At 39.7% G+C, this 19,468-nt stretch overlaps 1 protein-coding gene and 1 long non-coding RNA gene across 4 annotated transcripts in view; one reads left to right on the top strand and one right to left on the bottom strand.

Annotated features, from left to right (window-relative positions):
- DAPK1 (death associated protein kinase 1) overlaps nucleotides 1–4,002 on the top strand; it is a 65,685-nt gene extending 61,683 nt beyond the window's left edge. For all 3 annotated transcript variants that reach the window (XM_081945626.1, XM_081945628.1, XM_081945627.1), the window contains exons 25-26: nucleotides 489–677; nucleotides 1,644–4,002. In XM_081945626.1, coding sequence (XP_081801752.1) covers nucleotides 489–677; nucleotides 1,644–2,876 — 1,422 coding nt within the window. In that variant the 3' untranslated portion in view covers nucleotides 2,877–4,002. The remainder of the gene's footprint in view (nucleotides 1–488; nucleotides 678–1,643) is intronic.
- Nucleotides 1–19,468, bottom strand: part of LOC309388391 — a 42,008-nt gene that overhangs the window by 2,066 nt on the left and 20,474 nt on the right. Inside the window, exon 2 of the long non-coding RNA XR_014174773.1 lies at nucleotides 10,547–10,743. This is a non-coding gene — a long non-coding RNA (uncharacterized lncRNA). The remainder of the gene's footprint in view (nucleotides 1–10,546; nucleotides 10,744–19,468) is intronic.

Here is a 19,468-nt window from a genome sequence, read left to right as displayed (position 1 = left end):
GTTTACTTTCTATACTAAATTATTTAACATAGTGCTACTTTATGTTTAGTAACTGCACATATGCCTGTCTTTTTTATGAAAGAATATCCTATTTATTCACTTAATGCAACTTTCGATTGCTATAGCAAGTGAAACAGACAATTTCAGAGTCGTCTTTATGAAATAAGAAAAGTAGTCCAAACAATAGAGAGATAAGAGGAAAGAGGAAACTCAACTTCGGGTGGGATGGCTGCATTGATTGGAGAAATTAATCTTTTTCATGAAACAGGTTCAAATTTCATCTAATCACTGAATGAAAAATATATTTGCACAAAAGGGCTATATATCAGTAATTTTAATGCAATTGGCAATTTCACTTACAGACAATGAAAGATGTATATTGCTAAATAAAATTTATTATTTTGTTAAATGATATATTAGATGAAATCTAAGCAACAATAACAGTTTGCATTCTAGAAACCAAGTCTACCATGATTTTTTTTTCATAGACATGTCCACCTATGACTCACTTGTGTGAAAAAATAATTTCCACTCTACCATCATGGAGAAAAATGAATGGGCCCAATCAGCTCATGTCCCTTCAACAGTTTGTGTATGATGTGCAAGATCAACTTAATCCATTAGCAAGTGAAGATGAGATTAGGCATATAGCCCTCCAGCTACACAGTATAGGCGAAGTAAGTAATATATTAATTACATGGATAATTCTATATAAATGTTAATTATATACATTTTTATGAAGTGCAATTTGCCTATCAGACTGATTGCAAATTGTCGCCCCTACCAAGTTTTTCTTATTCTAAGTTCTGCAGACATGCAAAACATACAGCAGAGAAACCAAGCAGAAACTACTCCCTGTTTCGGCACTAAGAGAAACTACCTTTATGCCAACTGGTGTTTTTAAAAGATAGAAACAGCTTAACTTTCTCTTGCAAAGTTCAATATATTATTAAAGGCCATGACTCAATTTACAACTAGAGAAATTCCTATTGCATTGAATAGGGTCATTGCCACATGAAAAGATTTATGGCAGCCTAGTGGTTAAGAAAAATAGATTTACAGATAGTCCTCACTTAATGACCACAATTCAGCCTCAATTTTTGATTATAAGTTACTGCAGTCATGAAGTCACCAATGACTTGTCTCAGTTTAATAATCAATTGTTTACCATTGGCATAAAGTGAGTCAGCATAGTTATTAAACAAAACATACGGTGGTTAAGTAGGACACTAAAGTTAGGGGTTTTTTTCTCATGCAAGCTAGAAATTACATGAAGAATGCTTCACAGTATGGTGTATTTGTCACCATATGCATATGTATGCATAAATAAAGTCTTGAATAAATTGGGAAGAAAACAGTGTGGAACAAAACAATCTTTTTCTAGTTTTTTTTCTGTGTTCAGTCTTACAAACTGAATCCTCCACCGGATTAGAGTGGATAGGATTCTACACATTTGTACGCAATTGGATATGCTATCATAGATATTTGAACATCAAAGCTCTTATAATTATCTATTTGAGAAACCATGGGGACTGTTGTAGATCTTGTCCTTTCTCTTTCATGTATATATTATTGTTAACTCTGTGAATATTATTTCATGTATATATGATTATTAACTATGCGGCTTTTATCTTTCTGAACAGATCAACATCATGCAGAGTGAGACAGTCCAAGATGTTGTTCTGCTGGATCCTCGCTGGTTATGTTCAAATGTCCTTGGAAGACTTTTGTCTATAGAGAATCCTAAAGCCCTCCACCACTACAGAGGTCGATATACAGTAGAGGATATCCAGCGCCTTATACCAGACAGTGATGTAGAAGAACTTATACAAGTCTTGGATGCCATGGACATCTGTGCCAGAGATGTCAGCAGTGGAACAATGATTGATATTCCAGCCTTGATTAAGACTGATAGCCTCCATAGGTCTTGGGCTGATGAAGAAGATGAAGTTATGATTTATGGTGGTGTTAGAATTGCTCCTGTGGAACATCTAACCCCACTTCCTTGTGGAATTTTTCATAAAGTTCAGGTGAATCTGTGTAGATGGATTCATCAACAAAGCACAGAGGGAGATGCAGATATACGTTTGTGGGTCAACGGATCAAAGATTATGAACCGTGGAGCTGAACTGCTTGTACTGCTTGTCAACAATGGTCAGGGTATTGAGGTTCAAGTTAGAGGCTTGGAAATGGAAAAGATTAAATGCTGCTTATTACTGGACTCTGTATGCAGTACCATTGATAATTTGATAGCCACCACATTGCCAGGGCTGTTGACAGTCAAACATTATCTCAGTCCTCAGCAGCTGAGGGAACATCATGAGCCAATCATGATTTACCAACCAAGAGATTTTTTCCGGGCACAAAGTCAAAAAGAGACCTCCTTGACTAATACCATGGGTGGTTACAAAGAAAGTTTTAGCAGCATATTGTGCTTTGGGTGTCTTGATGTTTACTCACAAGGAAGTTTAGGAATGGAAATCCATGTATCAGATTTGAATCTACTTACAAGGAGGAAACTGAGCCGACTTTTGGATCCACTTGATCCTATGGGCAAGGATTGGTGCCTTCTTGCAATGAACCTGGGCCTCCCTGATCTGGTTGCAAAGCATAATATAAACAATGGGAGTTCCAATGACTTTGTCTCCAGTCCATCCTACTCCCTTCTCCAGGAATGGGGAAATGCCCCTGAAAGTACTGTGGGTATTCTGATGTCTAAGCTGAGGGAACTGGGCCGCAGAGACGCAGCTGACTTTTTATTGAAAGCATCATCTGTGTTCAGAGTCAGTTTCGATGCAAATGGTCAGGAAGCTTATGCTTCAAGCTGTAATAGTGGGACATCTTATAATTCAATTAGTTCAGTCGTCTCTCGATAAAAGTAATAATGTGGAACTTTTTCTAATTTCAGCTTATGCGAAAGGATTCAGGATGGCAATCTTTTTGGTATTTATAAGTTCTATATATTACTGTAATAAGTTGTCTCTGTTCCTCCACATTGCTTTTTAAGTGACTAAAACCCTGAAACATTGCTTTTTAAGAAACATGTTGCTCTTACTTTAGTTATAAAAGGCTAGTATAATTTCAGCTATTTTGCAATCTGCTTTTTAATGATTATTGTACTTTTTTGAATTCTATTGGTTTAACTGTTTAATTCTTCAATAGCTGGTCATTTTAACCAACCATCCTTCCTTGTACCGAAGACTGCACAATAATTAAGCTACATTTCTTATGTATTCTTCCCCCACCCGCCTTGTTTATTTTAAAAACATAAATAGCCAAACAATGCTAATTGGTTTGGATTTGAACACCATGCTTAGAAATGAAAAAGTGAGTGCCTTTTGCAGAAGACTCATGTGGTTAAAATCAAGTTGTTTCTGTGGAAGCTGTAAGACAATGCTACCTCTATTTCATGTCTGCATGCTGGTTGTTGCAAGTGGTCGTTGCCTTTGTGTGTCATAAAGCATAAGATACTTGGTAACATGAAATCTGTTCCACTGAAGAGCTCTCATGTAGACTATCATAAGGGTAGAAATATGTAAGATGTTACGTTTATTTCCGTTGAAGTGGAATGAAAACTTTCGAACTCCATGAACTTGCACCTTCCATTATTTCTACATATCTCAGGTAAAGATTTTACACAAATGTAAAGTTCACCAAGGCACATATACAAGTGTTAGCTAACTATGACTTATTCTGTATTTAACGGTGATCATTTGTGCAAAGCAAATGGTTTTTCACTTTCAGATACTAGTGTGCTTATTTCTTATACTTGAACGTTTAATTTCATTTTGTTTTTATTAAAGCAAGAGCTTAAAATTACTATGAGGGAAAATGACTTTCTTCTTTTCTGAAAAGCATGTAATATTAAAGGTACACTATATATTATGTGTATATACATATATAATATATGTATATATTAATACTGTTTTCCTTAATATTTGTTGTAGTACAATTTTAAATTTTTTTACAAATAAATTGTTGCCTGTTGCAACTTTTTCATCATTCTTCATTTCCTATTTGCATTCATATCATTAATTACATCAATTACTTGGTTTATGGACATGCAGAACAGCTAGCTCTTGATTTTAACTATCTAGCAAACAGCAGCTACAAATTTTCATTCCAAGAAACCATTTCATGTATCACAACTTTCTGTGACTGGACAGAATTAAGTATAAAATTTTACCCGAAGCATAGTAGATATTTTAATGCATAAGTACACGGTCAGCAATCTTGTAATATGTCAACTAGATGAGAAATACTATTAAGTAATAATAGTATTATTATTAAATAAGGGTATTTTTCTAATCGTTTTTTGAATATTCATAGAAGCTAGGCAGCAGGAGACTAGCTTTGTATTCGGAAAACTAGCTTTTTGTTGTAGTATGCTCACACATACTAGAATGTAAGAAGAATGACCTGGGAAGGTACAAAGATAAAAATGTGCAAATATGTTTTTGAGGTTTTTGTTTTGCTAACTAATCACATTTAGAATGTGTGAAGAGGAAATGACTTCTTGTGTAAATACAATTTTGGCAAAGGTCTGTGTTAATTTCCTTTCTGATTTACAATGATTCTGCAGTTTGAAACAGTGAATGGTGTTGATTGCTAATGTTATAGCATAATTCTGTACAAATGATGGTGATAAAGACTAAAAAGTGTGCGTGACTGTGAATCTTGGTCATGGGATTGTGATTAATTTCAACAAATGTTATATGCTGTATTTTAACTTGTAAAAATGGGTGTTCTGTAACTTCCCTTTTTAAACTAGTGTCTGTTGGTAAGATTGCTTTGGATGGAGCCTCCAGGTTTCAACCCTCAAATTTATTTTCAGTGCATTTCATTGTATTACAAGTCTGTTTTGATTTGCATTCATTTTCATCTTACAAATCCATGACTGAAGCCTGTGGAATGTTCACACAGTGGCTTTGAAGGCAGCCCCATATATGTGCATTGTGCATCCAGAAAACTAAGAACAACAGCTATGATGGAAGCCACACAGCTGCTTTAATACTTCAAGGACTTTTAATGCACATCTTCTAAATGCTTTGCCTAGCCCTGATGATTATGTTATACTACTTTATCAGAATTGGTAAGGGGATGAAAATCTGTCTTGATCTCATAGTTTTAAAGTAGAAGTAGCAACTAAAATGTTATTTATAAAATGCAGTATTTTTAGATACGATTTTTCTCTATAGGATAATTTCAGCAGGCATGGGACTCAAATATCCATCTGATGACCTTAAAAGAGGTTAAATGTTATAATCAACCAGTTGTACTGGTTAGAATTAATCCCTAATTAAAGCACATTTTTCTCTTGTCTTTGAATCAGACCAGCATTCTACATGTTCCATACCTTGTTTCTCTAAAGGCATACAGAAATTAAAAGATATATTTTTGTGATAATTTTCAGACAGGGGTATCTGAATTCTCTAGAACAAATAGCTGCTGTTTCTTCCTGTTTTCTGCAAGTGAGTAAAACCAACCAAAAAGAGAAATCTGATTCTGGTTTACTTCACAACAATGTATAATTGTTAAATTATAATTACTTATTTATAAGTTATGAACAAATCCTCTCATCCTTTTGCTTACGATACTGAGCTTGAAAGCAACAAGTGTGGATCATAGGTTTGGTTGTTAGATGACTTAGACCAGGGCTGTCAAACTCCCGGCCCATGGGCCAGATGCGTCACACACTGGACACGCTCACGTCCGGTTTAGCGAAGGGGCGAAAAGTCCCAATATGTCACGTGACAATGTGAATTTGACAGCCTGATCTAGTCTGTCGTAGTTTATGCACTATTGTGAAATGAAGATTGGTTTGCATGAAATAATATACTGCTTATCACAGATCGAGACATGCAAACAGCTGCTAATGTAAGCAAAAGAAACTGTTCAAATCAGGGGTGTCCATCCTTGGTAACTTTAAGACCCGTGGACTTCAACTCCCAGAATTCATTAGCCAGCCATACAGGCTGGAGAATTCTGGAAGCTAAAGTCCACAAGTCTTAAAAATTGCCAAAGTTGGACACCCCTGGTTCAAATGAAGATACTAAAAGTCTGATTGTGTTCTCCTAGTACCTGTTATTTTTAATATAAATGAATTATATTAATAGGTTCAGATTTGCAAGTTAACTTTCTTTAGAATGCCTTACCAGGAAGCAAGGGCATGACTGAAAATGAAATTTCAGATTTAGTTTTCCCAACTGCCTTTTTGAGAAATGCCCCAAAAGGAAAATGAGTAACAGGGAGGTGATTTTGTTGATATAGCAGTCTGTACTATTCAGAAATTTATCATGGTCTAATGACACGTTTTTGCAAACTCTGAACATTTTAAAGCAATCTAAGTAAGTGATTACATGAAAGAGAAGAATGACCAAGACACAAGACTCTATAGTACCACTTGTAGGTTTTTTTAAAAAATTAAGAACATTTTAAATTGAAAATTTGATCCTGGGAAGCTTTGCTATTGGAAATTAATATAATTCATACTGAATGTGCTTAAAAAGAAAATCTTTGTCCCTCTAAATCTACCTTGCTTATTTGGAGCTAAATAATGTTCTCACCTTTTTAGAACGAGAAGTTAAGATTGTAATGCAAAAACTTAATTTGGGTTCATCGGAAGAAAGCTATGATACAATGTAAAAGGTTGTTCATTAGATTTCAACCCTATTACAGTTGTAAAGGCAAAGGTTATCTTTGCACAAATGTGCTAGTCGTTCCCGACTCTAGGGGGTGGTGCTCATCTCCATTTCAAAGCCAAAGAGTCAGTACTGTCCAAACACGTCTCCGTGGTCATGTGGCTGACACCGAAGGAACACGGAATGCTGTTACTTTCCCATCAAAGGTGCTCCCTATTTTTCTACTTGCTTTCGAACTGCTAGGTTGGCAGAAGTAAGAGCTCCCATTTCTGGGACAAGTAACGGGAGCTCACTCTGTTACACGGCACTAGGGATTCGAACTGACTCTTCTGATCGACAAGCTCAGCGTCTTAGCCACTGAGCCACCGCATCCCTCTATTACAGTTGTATGCAGAGACAAATTGTATATCTCAATGAATCCTTAAGTAAATGGAAGCTAACACAATCTCTACATGGTACAGAGTTAAGTAGCTCACTGCTGCAAATTTGAATGTATTTTACTTATCTGCAGTTGTTTACAGATTCTGCATATAAACAGCGTACAGGAAAGGATTTGGACAGCATTTCAGTACTTCATAATATCTCCTTGGCAGAAACAACTTGCAAAATGTTTCCTGTTGCAAGTTAAGCTTTTTTTCCCTTTCTTGTTTTGGGAAATGTTTATCTTGCATAATAATTCTACTTTAGAATTATTCTTAAGTCTCCTTGAATATACCATATGTTTGAGATTTTGTTCTCATTTTCAATCGTGTTCAGAGTGGGAGGTTGACATTTTAAAAGTTATGAGTTCAGGCAGACATGATGTCTGGGACTTATTTTCAAACTAACCATGATGTGCTTATATAGGTAAAGATAAAGGTTCCCCTCGCACATATGTGCTAGTCGTTCCCAACTCTAGGGGACGGTGCTCATCTCCGTTTCAAAGCCAAAGAACCAGCACTGTCCTAAGATGTCTCTCTGGTCATGTGGCGCACAAAACACTGTTACCTTCCCACCAAAGGTGGTTCCTATTTTTCTACTTACATTTTGAAATGCTTTCGAACTGCTAGATTGGTAGAAGCTGGGACAAGTAATGGGAGCTCACTCCGTTATGCAGTGCTAGGGATTCAAACTGCTGAACTGCCGACCTTCTGATTGACAAGCTCAGCGTCTTACCCACTGAGCCACCGTGTCCCTTTATAGAGAGGGGAGAGCGGTGCTTATGTATGCTTATATAGAGGCAGGGAAAAGAAAGAAAGAAAGCTTTTGGAATGACCTTCACAGTCTTGAATATTACTGAAAATCCTGGGGGAGATCTCAGACATGCTACATATGCACAGAATCCAGCAACTACGTACACATAGGAAGTATGAACTCAAATCTGAAGAAGGGTGTTTAACTATATCATGTGAAGATTGTGTCAACTTCTATTAGGGATTTATTGAAACATGATGTCTTGCCAGTAATACCACAACTTTTGTGCATAATTGAGCAAAATTAATCACTACAATTGGTCATCCCAGTATAAAATACGTTGCTATCCAGCTTTCCATAATCCTGTGTCAGCAAATAGTGACTTCTGCCAGCAAATTGGTACTCTCGTTTAATAATTCCATGTTCTCCTTTAAAAATCTCTGCCGCAACTAGGCTCCTCAAAAGTGTGTTCCTAGCAAAATTGGTTGAGCAATTGTTGAGTTCTGACATATGACTGAATTTGCTGTCAGGGTATTGATTTCCTTATTACTTCATGCCTGTGGCATTTAATTTGCATCTTATGTGAATTACTGTGTCCTTGCACTCTGCTGAATCACTGAAGACTGTATTTTGCAACATAGAGTAAATATAGTCAATCTGAGCTTTGCTTCTGTTGAAGAGTCTATACAATCTTATCTGTGTAGCCAACTCCAAATTACCTGCTATCTATTTAAATACCGTCTAGCTCTTTCATGGAATCCAAGAGAATTTAAATTTTGACTTCAAAAATGTTTACAATCCAAGTGCAATGCTACCATCTGATCACATTTTTTAACACTGCTAAGTGGTAACAAACCTTAAAGCATTTCTCAATTCAGGGAGACAGAATACGATCTATATTTGTTGACATTTCAAACTAAGCCTGCTAAATATTTTGCCAGTTTCTAAAGCCTTCCAGCTTCAATACAGTAAAGCTGCTAAACCGATCCAGTCCATCAAAATGTCTTCAGAGATAAAATTTAGAATATAAATACATTAACAAATTCATACCCCTTACATTAAAGGCCATCATAACATTAAAGTAAGTTACTAGGGAGGAGTCAAAAAGAAAAAAGAAAGAAATTCTATGCAGTCTTAGCAAAAGAAGAGTAAGACCTATACTCAAATACTTATTCACTTTTAATAAATATTAGAACATACAAAAAGAATCTTTGACATAAAAGATATAATACTCTGCCACTTTTAGCCCATCCAGAAATTTCAAAATAGAAGACTTTGGAAACAAAGATTGGAATAGCTTTAAATACAAGTTGTCCTCAACTTACAACAGTTCACTTAGTGACCATTCAGAGTTACAACAGCATTGAAAAAAGTTACTTAGGACTGTTTTTCGCATTTATGACTATTACAGCATCCCCATGGTCATGTGATCAAAATTCAGATGCTTGGCAACTAATTCATATTGATAAGAGTTTCAGTGTCCCAGGGTCATGTGATCACTTTTTGTAATTTTCTGACAAGAAAAATCAATGGGGAAACCAGGTTCACTTAACAACCATGTTACTAACTTAACTGTAGTGATTCATTTAACAACCGTGGCAAGAAAGGTTGTAAAATGGGACAAAACTCACTTATCAAATGTCTCACTTAGCAACAGAAATTTTGGGCTGAATTGTGGTCATGTCAAGGACTACCTGTATGAACTAGAATTTAGCACACCATTTTCAATGTGTTTGCCTATTGTTTCCATGTTTCCTAATTACTTCCACCAAGAAGCTGTCTAAATGGCTTGGTTTACAATGCCCATTAACTCTTGCTCCTGCTGACTGATCCAGAACTGTAGGCTAATTATTCTAAAGGAGGACTACCCCACACCCTCTACACGTTCTTTACACTGCAATTGTTCAATGTGATATGTAACACACAAAGAAGTACTCAGTTTCTTAAAGGCAGGAGGGAGGAAAAAACCCCACATATATTTTCTGCTCTTTTCAAAATCTGTAAATCCAAATCTAGTTGATGTATGCATTAGTTCATCAAGACTTCTTGATGTTTTCTTATTTATTTGTTTGTTTGTATCTCACCTTCATTACTTTTACATATAACTCAAGGTGACAACCATATTAAACACACCTTCCTCCTCTTATTTTCCCTACAACAACTCTTGTGAGGTGGTTTGGGCTGAGAAAGAATGGCCCAAAGTCATCCAGTTGGATTGCATGGCAAAAGTGGAACGTGAACTCTCTGCCTCCCAATGTCTAGCCTGGTGCCTTAACCACTAGACCAAATTGGCTCTTGTATGAGTAAGAACATAAAAGCATTTAATGTGCCTTGGTTTTACTTAATAATAGTTGGAATATGCAATTTGGAAATTGACCTCCTCAGATCAAAATTCAAACTTTTTCTCTTGCATTATGCTCCCCCTATATAGCTTTTGCTGTTCCTTACGGAACAGCAAAATCAAATTCCTTTCACAATATAGTGCTTATCCTTAACACATACTATATTTAAAGTGAAAAGTTATGTTAAATGTATAGGCATTTAGCATGTCTTAGCTGGCCATGACTATTGTCAGTGACAAACAAGTTTAATATTTATGGCATCATACATCTCTATGACCTCCACACCCATTTTATTATCAGGCTAGAAAAAAGCATTTTAAAAGGAACATTTCAGACAAAAACAGACTAATGGGAGCCAAACTAAGAACATACTATGTCTTAGTACCTTACATGTATAGATATTCCAGTGTGGGTTGATGTTTAGATTCTGGATCCCATCATTAACCAAAGATCCAGCTTCAAGATGCCATTAGACCATGATGCCTTTGGGCCAGTTGTTGTCTTTAAATTCCAACGATGTTACAGTCAGGAAGAAAAAAGTGTGTAAACAATCTTGGACTTTCGAAGAAAAGGCAAGATGTAAACACCTGCATGAATACCATGGGAAATGTTAGTTAAAACAATCACATCTTCTGGGTACTCCTTTTTTTTCAAATATGTAACTCTACCACATATAACTCTTAAATCACCTTTCTCCCTAAAGGCAATTTGTAATGATTGTTATATAATGCATGTGCTTTTCATCAACATAACTGCAACAACAACAATTTTACTAACCAGTTTGGAGCTGATAACCTATTAATAGGAATGACATACCTCTCAATGCATTATTATCTAGGTGTGGTGCAAAATTAGAAACAAATACCTTTGACACAAATCCTAAGGAAGCACTTCCTATAGTTAACTTCCAACATATAACTAGATTGAAATTATTTGAAAGGTTTCCTGAATTAATCTGGACTTTGGGAGGATTTCATTCTACTGTACCTAGACAGCCCTTTCTGTGGGCACACAAGCCATCGCCTAGCTCAGCTCCATCGCGCATGTGCGCGCAACTCCAGTCGGTCAGCTGATTTTCGGATCTCTGCCGAGCATGCGGGAGAAGCATGCTCAGGGGGATGGGGATCACATGTGCATGCATGGAGGACAGGAGCGTGGGAGGGTTGCACATACATGTGCAGGTGGTGAGGCACATGGGGTGTGTGTCACGCACACATTACATTATGGGTGTGGGCATACATGCAAGGACTAAAAGGTTAGCCATCACTGATCTAGACACTTCCTCCCCTTAAAACATCATTTTTATATATATGACTGAAAGAACAGCAGGTTTTAGTAACTTGGGTTTTACTGTCATTAATAACTTACTACGGTAATAATTATTACTACAATATGGTTTGATTCTGCTTAAAAAAAAATTATATCAAACTCTTGGGTGCTTCCACCCAGAATCACAAAATACGGAAGCATAAACTATTCAGCTTCAGGGCAAAGGTACTGCCAATATTTCATGCACCCCTTTTCCCTTAATACCCCCTCTAAAAAGCAAGACACCCAAGAGTTTGGTATAAGATGGTTGGCGATATAAATGTTTTAAATAAATAAATAAATAATGAAACAAACACACACACAGGAGAAGAAATGGCTTTTTTCGGTAGATGACAAGAGATGATGACGATGTGATCCATTCAGTTGGGTCCAAAAGCAAATGCAAAGCACTTTTTCTCCCTTCAGATTTGAATATTGCATATCTCTTGTCAGATGGAACATACTTTATAGATAACCTTGCCCCCCCACTCAAGAATCCATTAAACCATTCCTGGCAAGTAGTCCTTCAATTTCTTTTGGACACTAAAAATCAAACAAGTCTCATTCTGACTTAAATAAGTCTGATTTCCACTTTCCATGCTTGTCTTCTTCAGAAAGTGTAGATCAGGTATTGTTTGCTTTCTGCTTTAACATTTGACTCTAAATGTCTTAGATTACTTCACCTTGTGAGGACCTAGCATGCCATGGACTGCAGCAAGTAACCAGGTTAATCCTACCTTGGGACAAAGAATACAGATTACTTGAAGACAAAGAAATACAGTATCAGCAACAAAAGGTTACCATAGATAAAATTGTTTACTAAGTTGGTTGATCTTTTTGACAGCAGATGGTTACAAGGGCTCTTACTCATTTGGGTTTAAGAACTGCCTCTCATATAAGCATCTGCTTCAGTGACTCAATAGGAGGCACGCCTCCAGACCTTGGCCAAAAGCTGCACTTCTTTCAGCAGGCTGGATGGAAATGAAGATCAGGTCCTAATGCTAGCAAAATATTTTCCCGAGGTAACATCCCTTTTTCCCATGCCTTTCCACCTTCCGCTGAAACTATTGCAATGAAGCCAGCCATGGATGCCTCCAAATATTCTACCTTTGTCTAATAAAAATCCATTGCTTATTATCTTGCTTTATACACACACCTCCTTCCTTAAAAGGCCCACCAGGATTTTGGCAAAAGAAATGAGAACATAGACATATATTATTGTAATTTGGTCAACAAAAATGTTTTAGATGTATGTATATACAGGTTAATTCTTGACTTAGAACAGTTCACTTCATGACTGTTCAAAGTTACAATCTCACTGAAAAAAGTGACTTACAAGTGTTTTTCACACTTACAACTGTTGCAGTATCCCTATGGTCACATTATAAAAATTCAGATGCTCTGGCAACTGACTCGTATTTATAACACTTGCAATATCCCGAAGTCATGTGATCACCTTTTGCAACCTTCTTAGAACCGAAGTCGATGGGGAAGCCCGATTCACTTAACAACTGTGTTACTAACTTAACAACTGCAATGATCCACTTAACTGTGGCAAGAAAAGTTGTGAGATGGAGCAAAATTCACTTCACAAATATTTCACTTAGCAACAGAAATTTTGGGCTCAATCTTGGTTGTAAGTTGAGGACTACCTGTACCTACATATGTGAGTGTGTGCATGTCTGTGTGTCAAACTTTTGTATTAAAACCCAATAGCCATAAGATTTTTTTCAGAGTCTTCCTCTACCAGCCAATGATTGGCACAGGCAAAAAATGACACTTGGCTAACCTATTGGATATATACAGATATGCTAATCTAATTTTTTTAAAATTAATCTCCATTCTGGAACATCTGGTAGAACAACTGATATCAAGTCTGGGAAAATCTATAATACTAACTCCTGGGAGGAAATGCCCTGTGAAAAAGTCACAGAGCATTTCTCGGTATCCCGTGTAAAGGCTCAGTGGCACTTTTGCCATGTAAGATTAGAGAGATAAATATTTTAACATCCCTTCAGAAAGGGCCAGACTCCTATCCTCTCTCTTCAGACACTTGTAACTTCAGACATGTCTACTAACTGAAGACCTCTGGAATCTAAATGAAATGGTAAATTCTAAAGAAAAGAGAAAAAAACCTAGAGATTATTTAAAGGTTCTCCATTACCTGGAGTTGACTTTATTTGTACGGCTGAGGGACATACATGTGTGTGTTTCAAAACCATGAAGATAGTGGTTAGAACTGCATGCAAAGCACAAGAGAAAGTGGCAGCTTTCCATCACATGGTCATAACTGGCATTTTCATCTCTTTTTTCCCTCCTGCTACTCCAATTAGTGGAATTAGGTCACTTGGAGCAAATAGAGATTTCAGTCTGGATAGAACATTAATCTCCAAAACCAGACCTGACTGCAATTAACCTGTCTCTGAATGTAGTGCTGCATTTGGGTACTGCTAAGAGAGACTCAAGAAATCTACTGTTTCTTCCTCTGCCCCAAATTCCCTATGGCTCCATCAGTGGTGGGTTTCAGGCGGTATGCCCTGGTGCAGGCCTACCAGAGCCTGCCAGAGCACCACATACCGTTCCAGTCCGGTGCTCTGGAGGGCCCAACCACCCGGCCGACCTCCTTATCAGTCCTTTAAGCCTTCAGCGCTTCCGTGCATGTGTATGGCGCGTAGAGCGCCTGCGCGATGCCCCGACAAGCAGCTGGAGCATTGCAGGGGCTTGCAGAGGCGTCACTGACAGGTATGAAGCATGCACTCACTGCGCGCGTCCATGTGGGCAACGCTGAGCCAGTTCCAACCGTACCGGTTGGAACGGGATCCGGAACCCACCATTGGGCTCCATGTATCTCTTTCATCTCAAAGACTTCTAGAGCAGAAGAGTTTTAAAAGCCTCTTCTGCAAAAAAAAATAAAATAAAATCGGCAGTGTGCATTGTCATCAAAGGCTTTGGTATGGAGGCCTTCAGGCTGTCATGGCCACATTTGAATATTTATAATTTTCCCTGTTCAATGAAGCTACCGCATTTCTCTTGACGTTTTGCAAACCCATAGATCACAAAGAGTCTTAGAGCATCTTTTCAAATCAATATATTTTACTGAAAGATAGAAGCTTTGGTGTACTACAGCTCAGGGAAATGTGGTCAGGGGAGGCAAGGGAGGCAGAGCCTCACCTCTCTTCATGAAATAATAGTATATAATATTATATTATATATTATATTATATATATTATATACATCCGTCCGGGCCGCGCCCGGGAGCTGCGGAGGCAGAAATGTTGTCGGCGCTCCCGGATGACGAAGCCACGAAAGCGACTGGGGGAAGGACCGACAACATTTCTGCCTCCGCAGCTCCCAGGCGTGGCCGGACGGATGTAGCCAGAGCAATGCCGAGGCGGTCCGGGCGGACGAAAGAGCGAGCGAGTGAGCGATGGAGGATCAGGCAGCCTGATCCTCGGTCGCTCGCCTGCCGGACTGCCATGGCGCCACTCTGGCTACCTCCGTCCGTCTGCGCCCCCGAGCTGCGGAGGCAGAAATGTTGTCGGCGCTCCCGGATGACGAAGCCACAAAAGCAACTGGGGAATGACGAGAACCTTCCTGCCTCTGCGAAGCGCTCCTCGCGACTGCAATATATGTCCAGAAGCGGCTTTTGTGGCTAATGGGGTTTGGGCTTCCAGCCCAACAGCCCCTGCCACTTCTGGACGTCTATTGTAGTCGCGAGGAGCGTGCAAAGTCCAGCAGAGGCAGGAAGGTTCTCGTCGTTCCCCAGTTGCTTTCGAGGACTGCGGAGCGCGAGCCGGCGGAGCACGCTCAGGAAGGCGGGGAATTGGATCACGTGTGCTGGAGGCTGAGGCAGCCTCAGCCTCCAGCACATGTGGTCCCATTCCCCGCCTTCCTGATGACGTCACCAGCCTCACCAGCCATAAACCTCACCGCACGTCACTGCTACAGCTCCATTCATCAGTGCATGGAGTGACGTTCTTGACTTGATCTGAGAAATCTTGTCCTTGTTAGTGCTTCCTTTCTTAGAGAGAACTTGCAAAATATGTCTAGAATGACTGTTTGTTTCTTTTATTTGTGTTCCGAGAAATTTACAGTACTTTGTTTCTCAAAACATTGAAATAATCATTTTCAACTTAATGTGATTTTAAAAAACCAGCATGATGGAAAGGCACATGGACACCTTGGAATGCCGCAATATTAACCAAAGTTAGTTTAAGCAGAGCTTCTTTAAAAAAAACCAGATGATTAAATTCATCATTGTGCTTAGCCATAATTAATGATTTTACAAACCACCATAGCTAAATGTATATGTTAAGGTGTAATGTGGTTTGTTTAACTTCCAGCTTTGTCAAAAAAACAAATTTAAAAAACAAAAACAGCTATGGAAAATATTCTTTGGAAAATAGTTTCCTATTGTAATACCAAGATCGCTGTGCAAATAAAATAAAACACAACAGCTGGATTTCAGTATGTCTATGGTTATCAGACCTTTGGCAAAAGGACGAAATGTCTTCCTCCGCTTTTGTCCTTGTATCCTCTCTCTGGCAGGCAGAGCCATCAAATCAAATCTTGTCTGACTTTTTGAATGTCTCTTTTTAAAAATTTGAATTGCTTTCCCAACAGTAGTCATTCAAACTCTTGTGTATTGTGACCTTGTAAATTGCCTGCTTCTTTTTCTTGTCTGTCAACAGACTCAGTCTAGAAATCTATTTTCCAATCCCAGTGATCAGCTTCAATCCAGCCTCTTCAAATCTACAATTGCTGTGGTCTGTAGATCACATGATTCGTTTCTATGGTGAAATTTGGAAAACATGTTGTCAGTTCTGTATTCTCACTAGCATAAGTTCTTGAAAATAAAGATGTTTTGAGAAAATACTGTGATTGAAAAACAAGTCTTTCTGATGCTGGAAAAAATAATGTCATGTACATGTAGGTCTTTCTTTCTTTCTTTCTTTCTTTCTTTCTTTCTTTCTTTCTTTTTTTCTTTTCTTTCTTTCGCAACTTTTCAATTTACAGTATTCTTGTTATGGAGGCCAAGAAAATTAAACCCTTAGCTTTTATCTTCCTTTCCAATTGGCCAAGTTCTCCCTTTGCTGGTTCAGATACCTGGCAACTCAAAATATGCCAAGACCAGAGTTTCCTGTGCAATCAAGGCAGTGGTGGATTTCAAAATTTTTTAGAACCGCTTCTGTAGATGTGGCCTGCTTTGTGGGAGTGGTTTGCCGGCCATGTGAATGGGTGGGAGTGGCATGCCAGCCATGTGACTGGGTGGGCATGGCCAACTTGTAAAATGTGGTGAAACTCACTTAATAACGCTCTTGCTTAGCAACCAAAATGTTGGCTCAGAAACTCTGGCATTTGAAGTGTGCAAGTCTTAAAGCTGACAAGTTACAAGACCCTTGCACCCCTACCCCTTTAGAAAAAAAAAACCCAGGGGTATTCAAACTTGACAGCTTTAAGACTTGGGGACTTCAACTCCCAGAATTCCTCCTCCAGTCATGTTGGCTCAGGAACTCTGGCATTGAAGTGTGCAAGTCTTAAAGCTGTCAAGTTACAAGACCCTTGCACCCCTAACCCTTTAGAAAAAAAACCCAGGGGTGGTCAAACTTGACAGCTTTAAGACTTGGGGACTTCAACTCCCAGAATTCCTCCTCTCGCTCTTCATCTTGATGATGTGCGGACGGGAGGAGGGAGGGAGCTGAAACCGGTTCTAAACGGCACTCTAGATTTGTGAAACCTCTTCTATAGAAGAGGTTAGAACTGGCAGGAACCCATCCCAAATCAAGGACTTATTACCTATTTTGGAAGCTTGTAATTTCTTGATATTGCCCCACATATGCCTTTGTAAAAGTGAGCTTTCTATTTGCAAAGGGGCATTATTCGTTATTTCACCCTCAAAAGGAAAGGCTGTCTGATCTAAGTCCACTTTTAGGTAAAGTACTACAAGAAGGGAGAACAGAAGCTCTGGAGTTGTTCATCTACACCAGTGATGGCAAACCTTTTTGGCACCAAGTGCCGAAAAGGTTGCACGGAAACGTTGCACGCACGCACACTCGCCGGAGCCACGCTACACAAAAGCCGAACTTCCAGTTTCTAGCGCACATGTATGCCCGACGATCAGTGGACAGCGCACATGGGCAGACTGGTTTTCAGCAATGCCGCGCATGCAAAGGGATCAGAAAAGCCAAGCCTCCGGGTTCCGGTGCACATGTGTACCCAACAATCAGCTGGCTTGCGCGCATGCACACACCAGTTTTCGGCAATGCCTCACACACGAAGGACAGCTGATCATGTGGACCAGAAACCCGGAAGACAAACAGACAAGGCCTTGCGTGCTGTGCGACATGGTTTCATGTGGCACTTTGGGCACATAGGTTTGTGCCATAGGTTTGTGCCATCATGGATCTACACAAACATCCAGATCTCAAACATCCAAATCGCCACTGTTGGCAAGGAAGATATGGTATTTTCTGAAGTTGTTGGCATTTTTGCAGCCCAAGTTAGCACCTGCAGCAGTCTAAGAAAGGCTGCATAAATTAGCATCTGCAATTTTTATGTCCTATGCAGCTGCCTGATAAGCCTCCTCTTTTGCCCTATGACAGTGATGGCGAACCTATGGCACGTGTGCCACAAGTGGCACGCGGAGCCATTTGTCAGGGCACACGAGGCGCTGCCCTGTCAGCTGTCCAGCACACATGCGCGCACTGGCCAGCTGAGTTCACCTTTTTAAAAGCTATTTTTCGCCTTCCCCAGGCTCCAGAGGCTTTATAGGAGCCTGGGGAGGGTGGAAAGAGCCCCCTCCGCCCCCCCGGAAGCTTCAGGGACTGTCCGGAGGCTTTCCTGAAGCCTTTGGAACGCTTAAAACCACCCTCCGAGCAAACCGGAAATGACTTCTGGGTTGCTCGGAGGGTCGTTTTAAGCGTTCCGAAGGCTTCAGGGAAGCCTCTGAATGGTCCCTGAAGCCTCCGGAGGGCCTCGGGGGGGCATGGGGCAGGGGAGGCTCTTTTTGCCCTCCCCAGGCTCCTATAAAGCCTCTGGAGCCTGGGGAGGGCAAAAAAAGCATGTAAAAATGGGGGGCGCTGTCCGCGCATGCGCACTTGGGGATCGCACATTGCATTATGGGTGCGGCATGCCCGCACACGACCCCCCCCGCGCTCCCCCCACTTGTGGCATGCGAGCCAAAAAAGGTTCGCCATCACTGCCCTATGACATACATGCATGTCTGTCTATTACAAAATGATTTTTGCATGATGGAAAATGTTACCAAAAAAATAATAATAATGCAGAGAAGCCTAGAGTTAGGAAACGTGTGATCATGTCTGGAATTTTGAAAATATATTATGAATATTTATTCACTCTGCTGTGACATGGGGAAAAGGCAAGAGGATTCACATAGCTAATACAAGAGGCACAACTGGAGTTATTGCCAGAAGCTTAACAAGCTGAGAGCCCCTTTCCCCAGTCTCTGGATAAATGGCCCCTCCTCTTCATATTTTCTAATAATTTTCCAGGCCAGCGATGGCGCCTCGCGCGCGCTGACAAATGGCTCCGCATGCCACCTGTGGCACGCGTGCCAATAGGTTCACCATCACTGTTCTAGGCTATTTAGCAATAGCACTTAGACTTATATATCTCTTTACAGCCCTCTCTAAGCGGTTTACAGAATCCACTTATTGCCCCAACAATCTAGGTCCTCATTTTACCCATCTCGGAAGGATAGAAGGCTGAGTCAAACTTGAGCCTGGTGGGATTTGAACTGTTAAATTGCAGGCAGCCAGCAGTCAACAGAAGTAGCCTGCAGTACTGCACTCTAACCACTGCGCCACCGAGGCTCTATGTCAGGGGTGGCGAACAAGTTCGACAAAAAGAGCCAAAATTTTAAACTGTGAGAGTCAGAGAGCCACACCACGCAGTGACCTGCCAAAACAGACCCGGAAGCAATGTTCCCTCTAATTTTTTTTCGATGTGAGCAGAAAAGTATAGTGTTTGAGCGGCACATTTTCA

This window comes from Natrix helvetica, assembly GCF_964273705.1.
Source record: "Natrix helvetica genome assembly, chromosome: 2".
In the NCBI taxonomy this organism is placed as follows: Eukaryota; Metazoa; Chordata; class Lepidosauria; order Squamata; family Natricidae; genus Natrix; species Natrix helvetica.
Note: the sequence above shows the minus strand (reverse complement) of the source record. Positions and strands in the feature narration are given on the sequence as shown.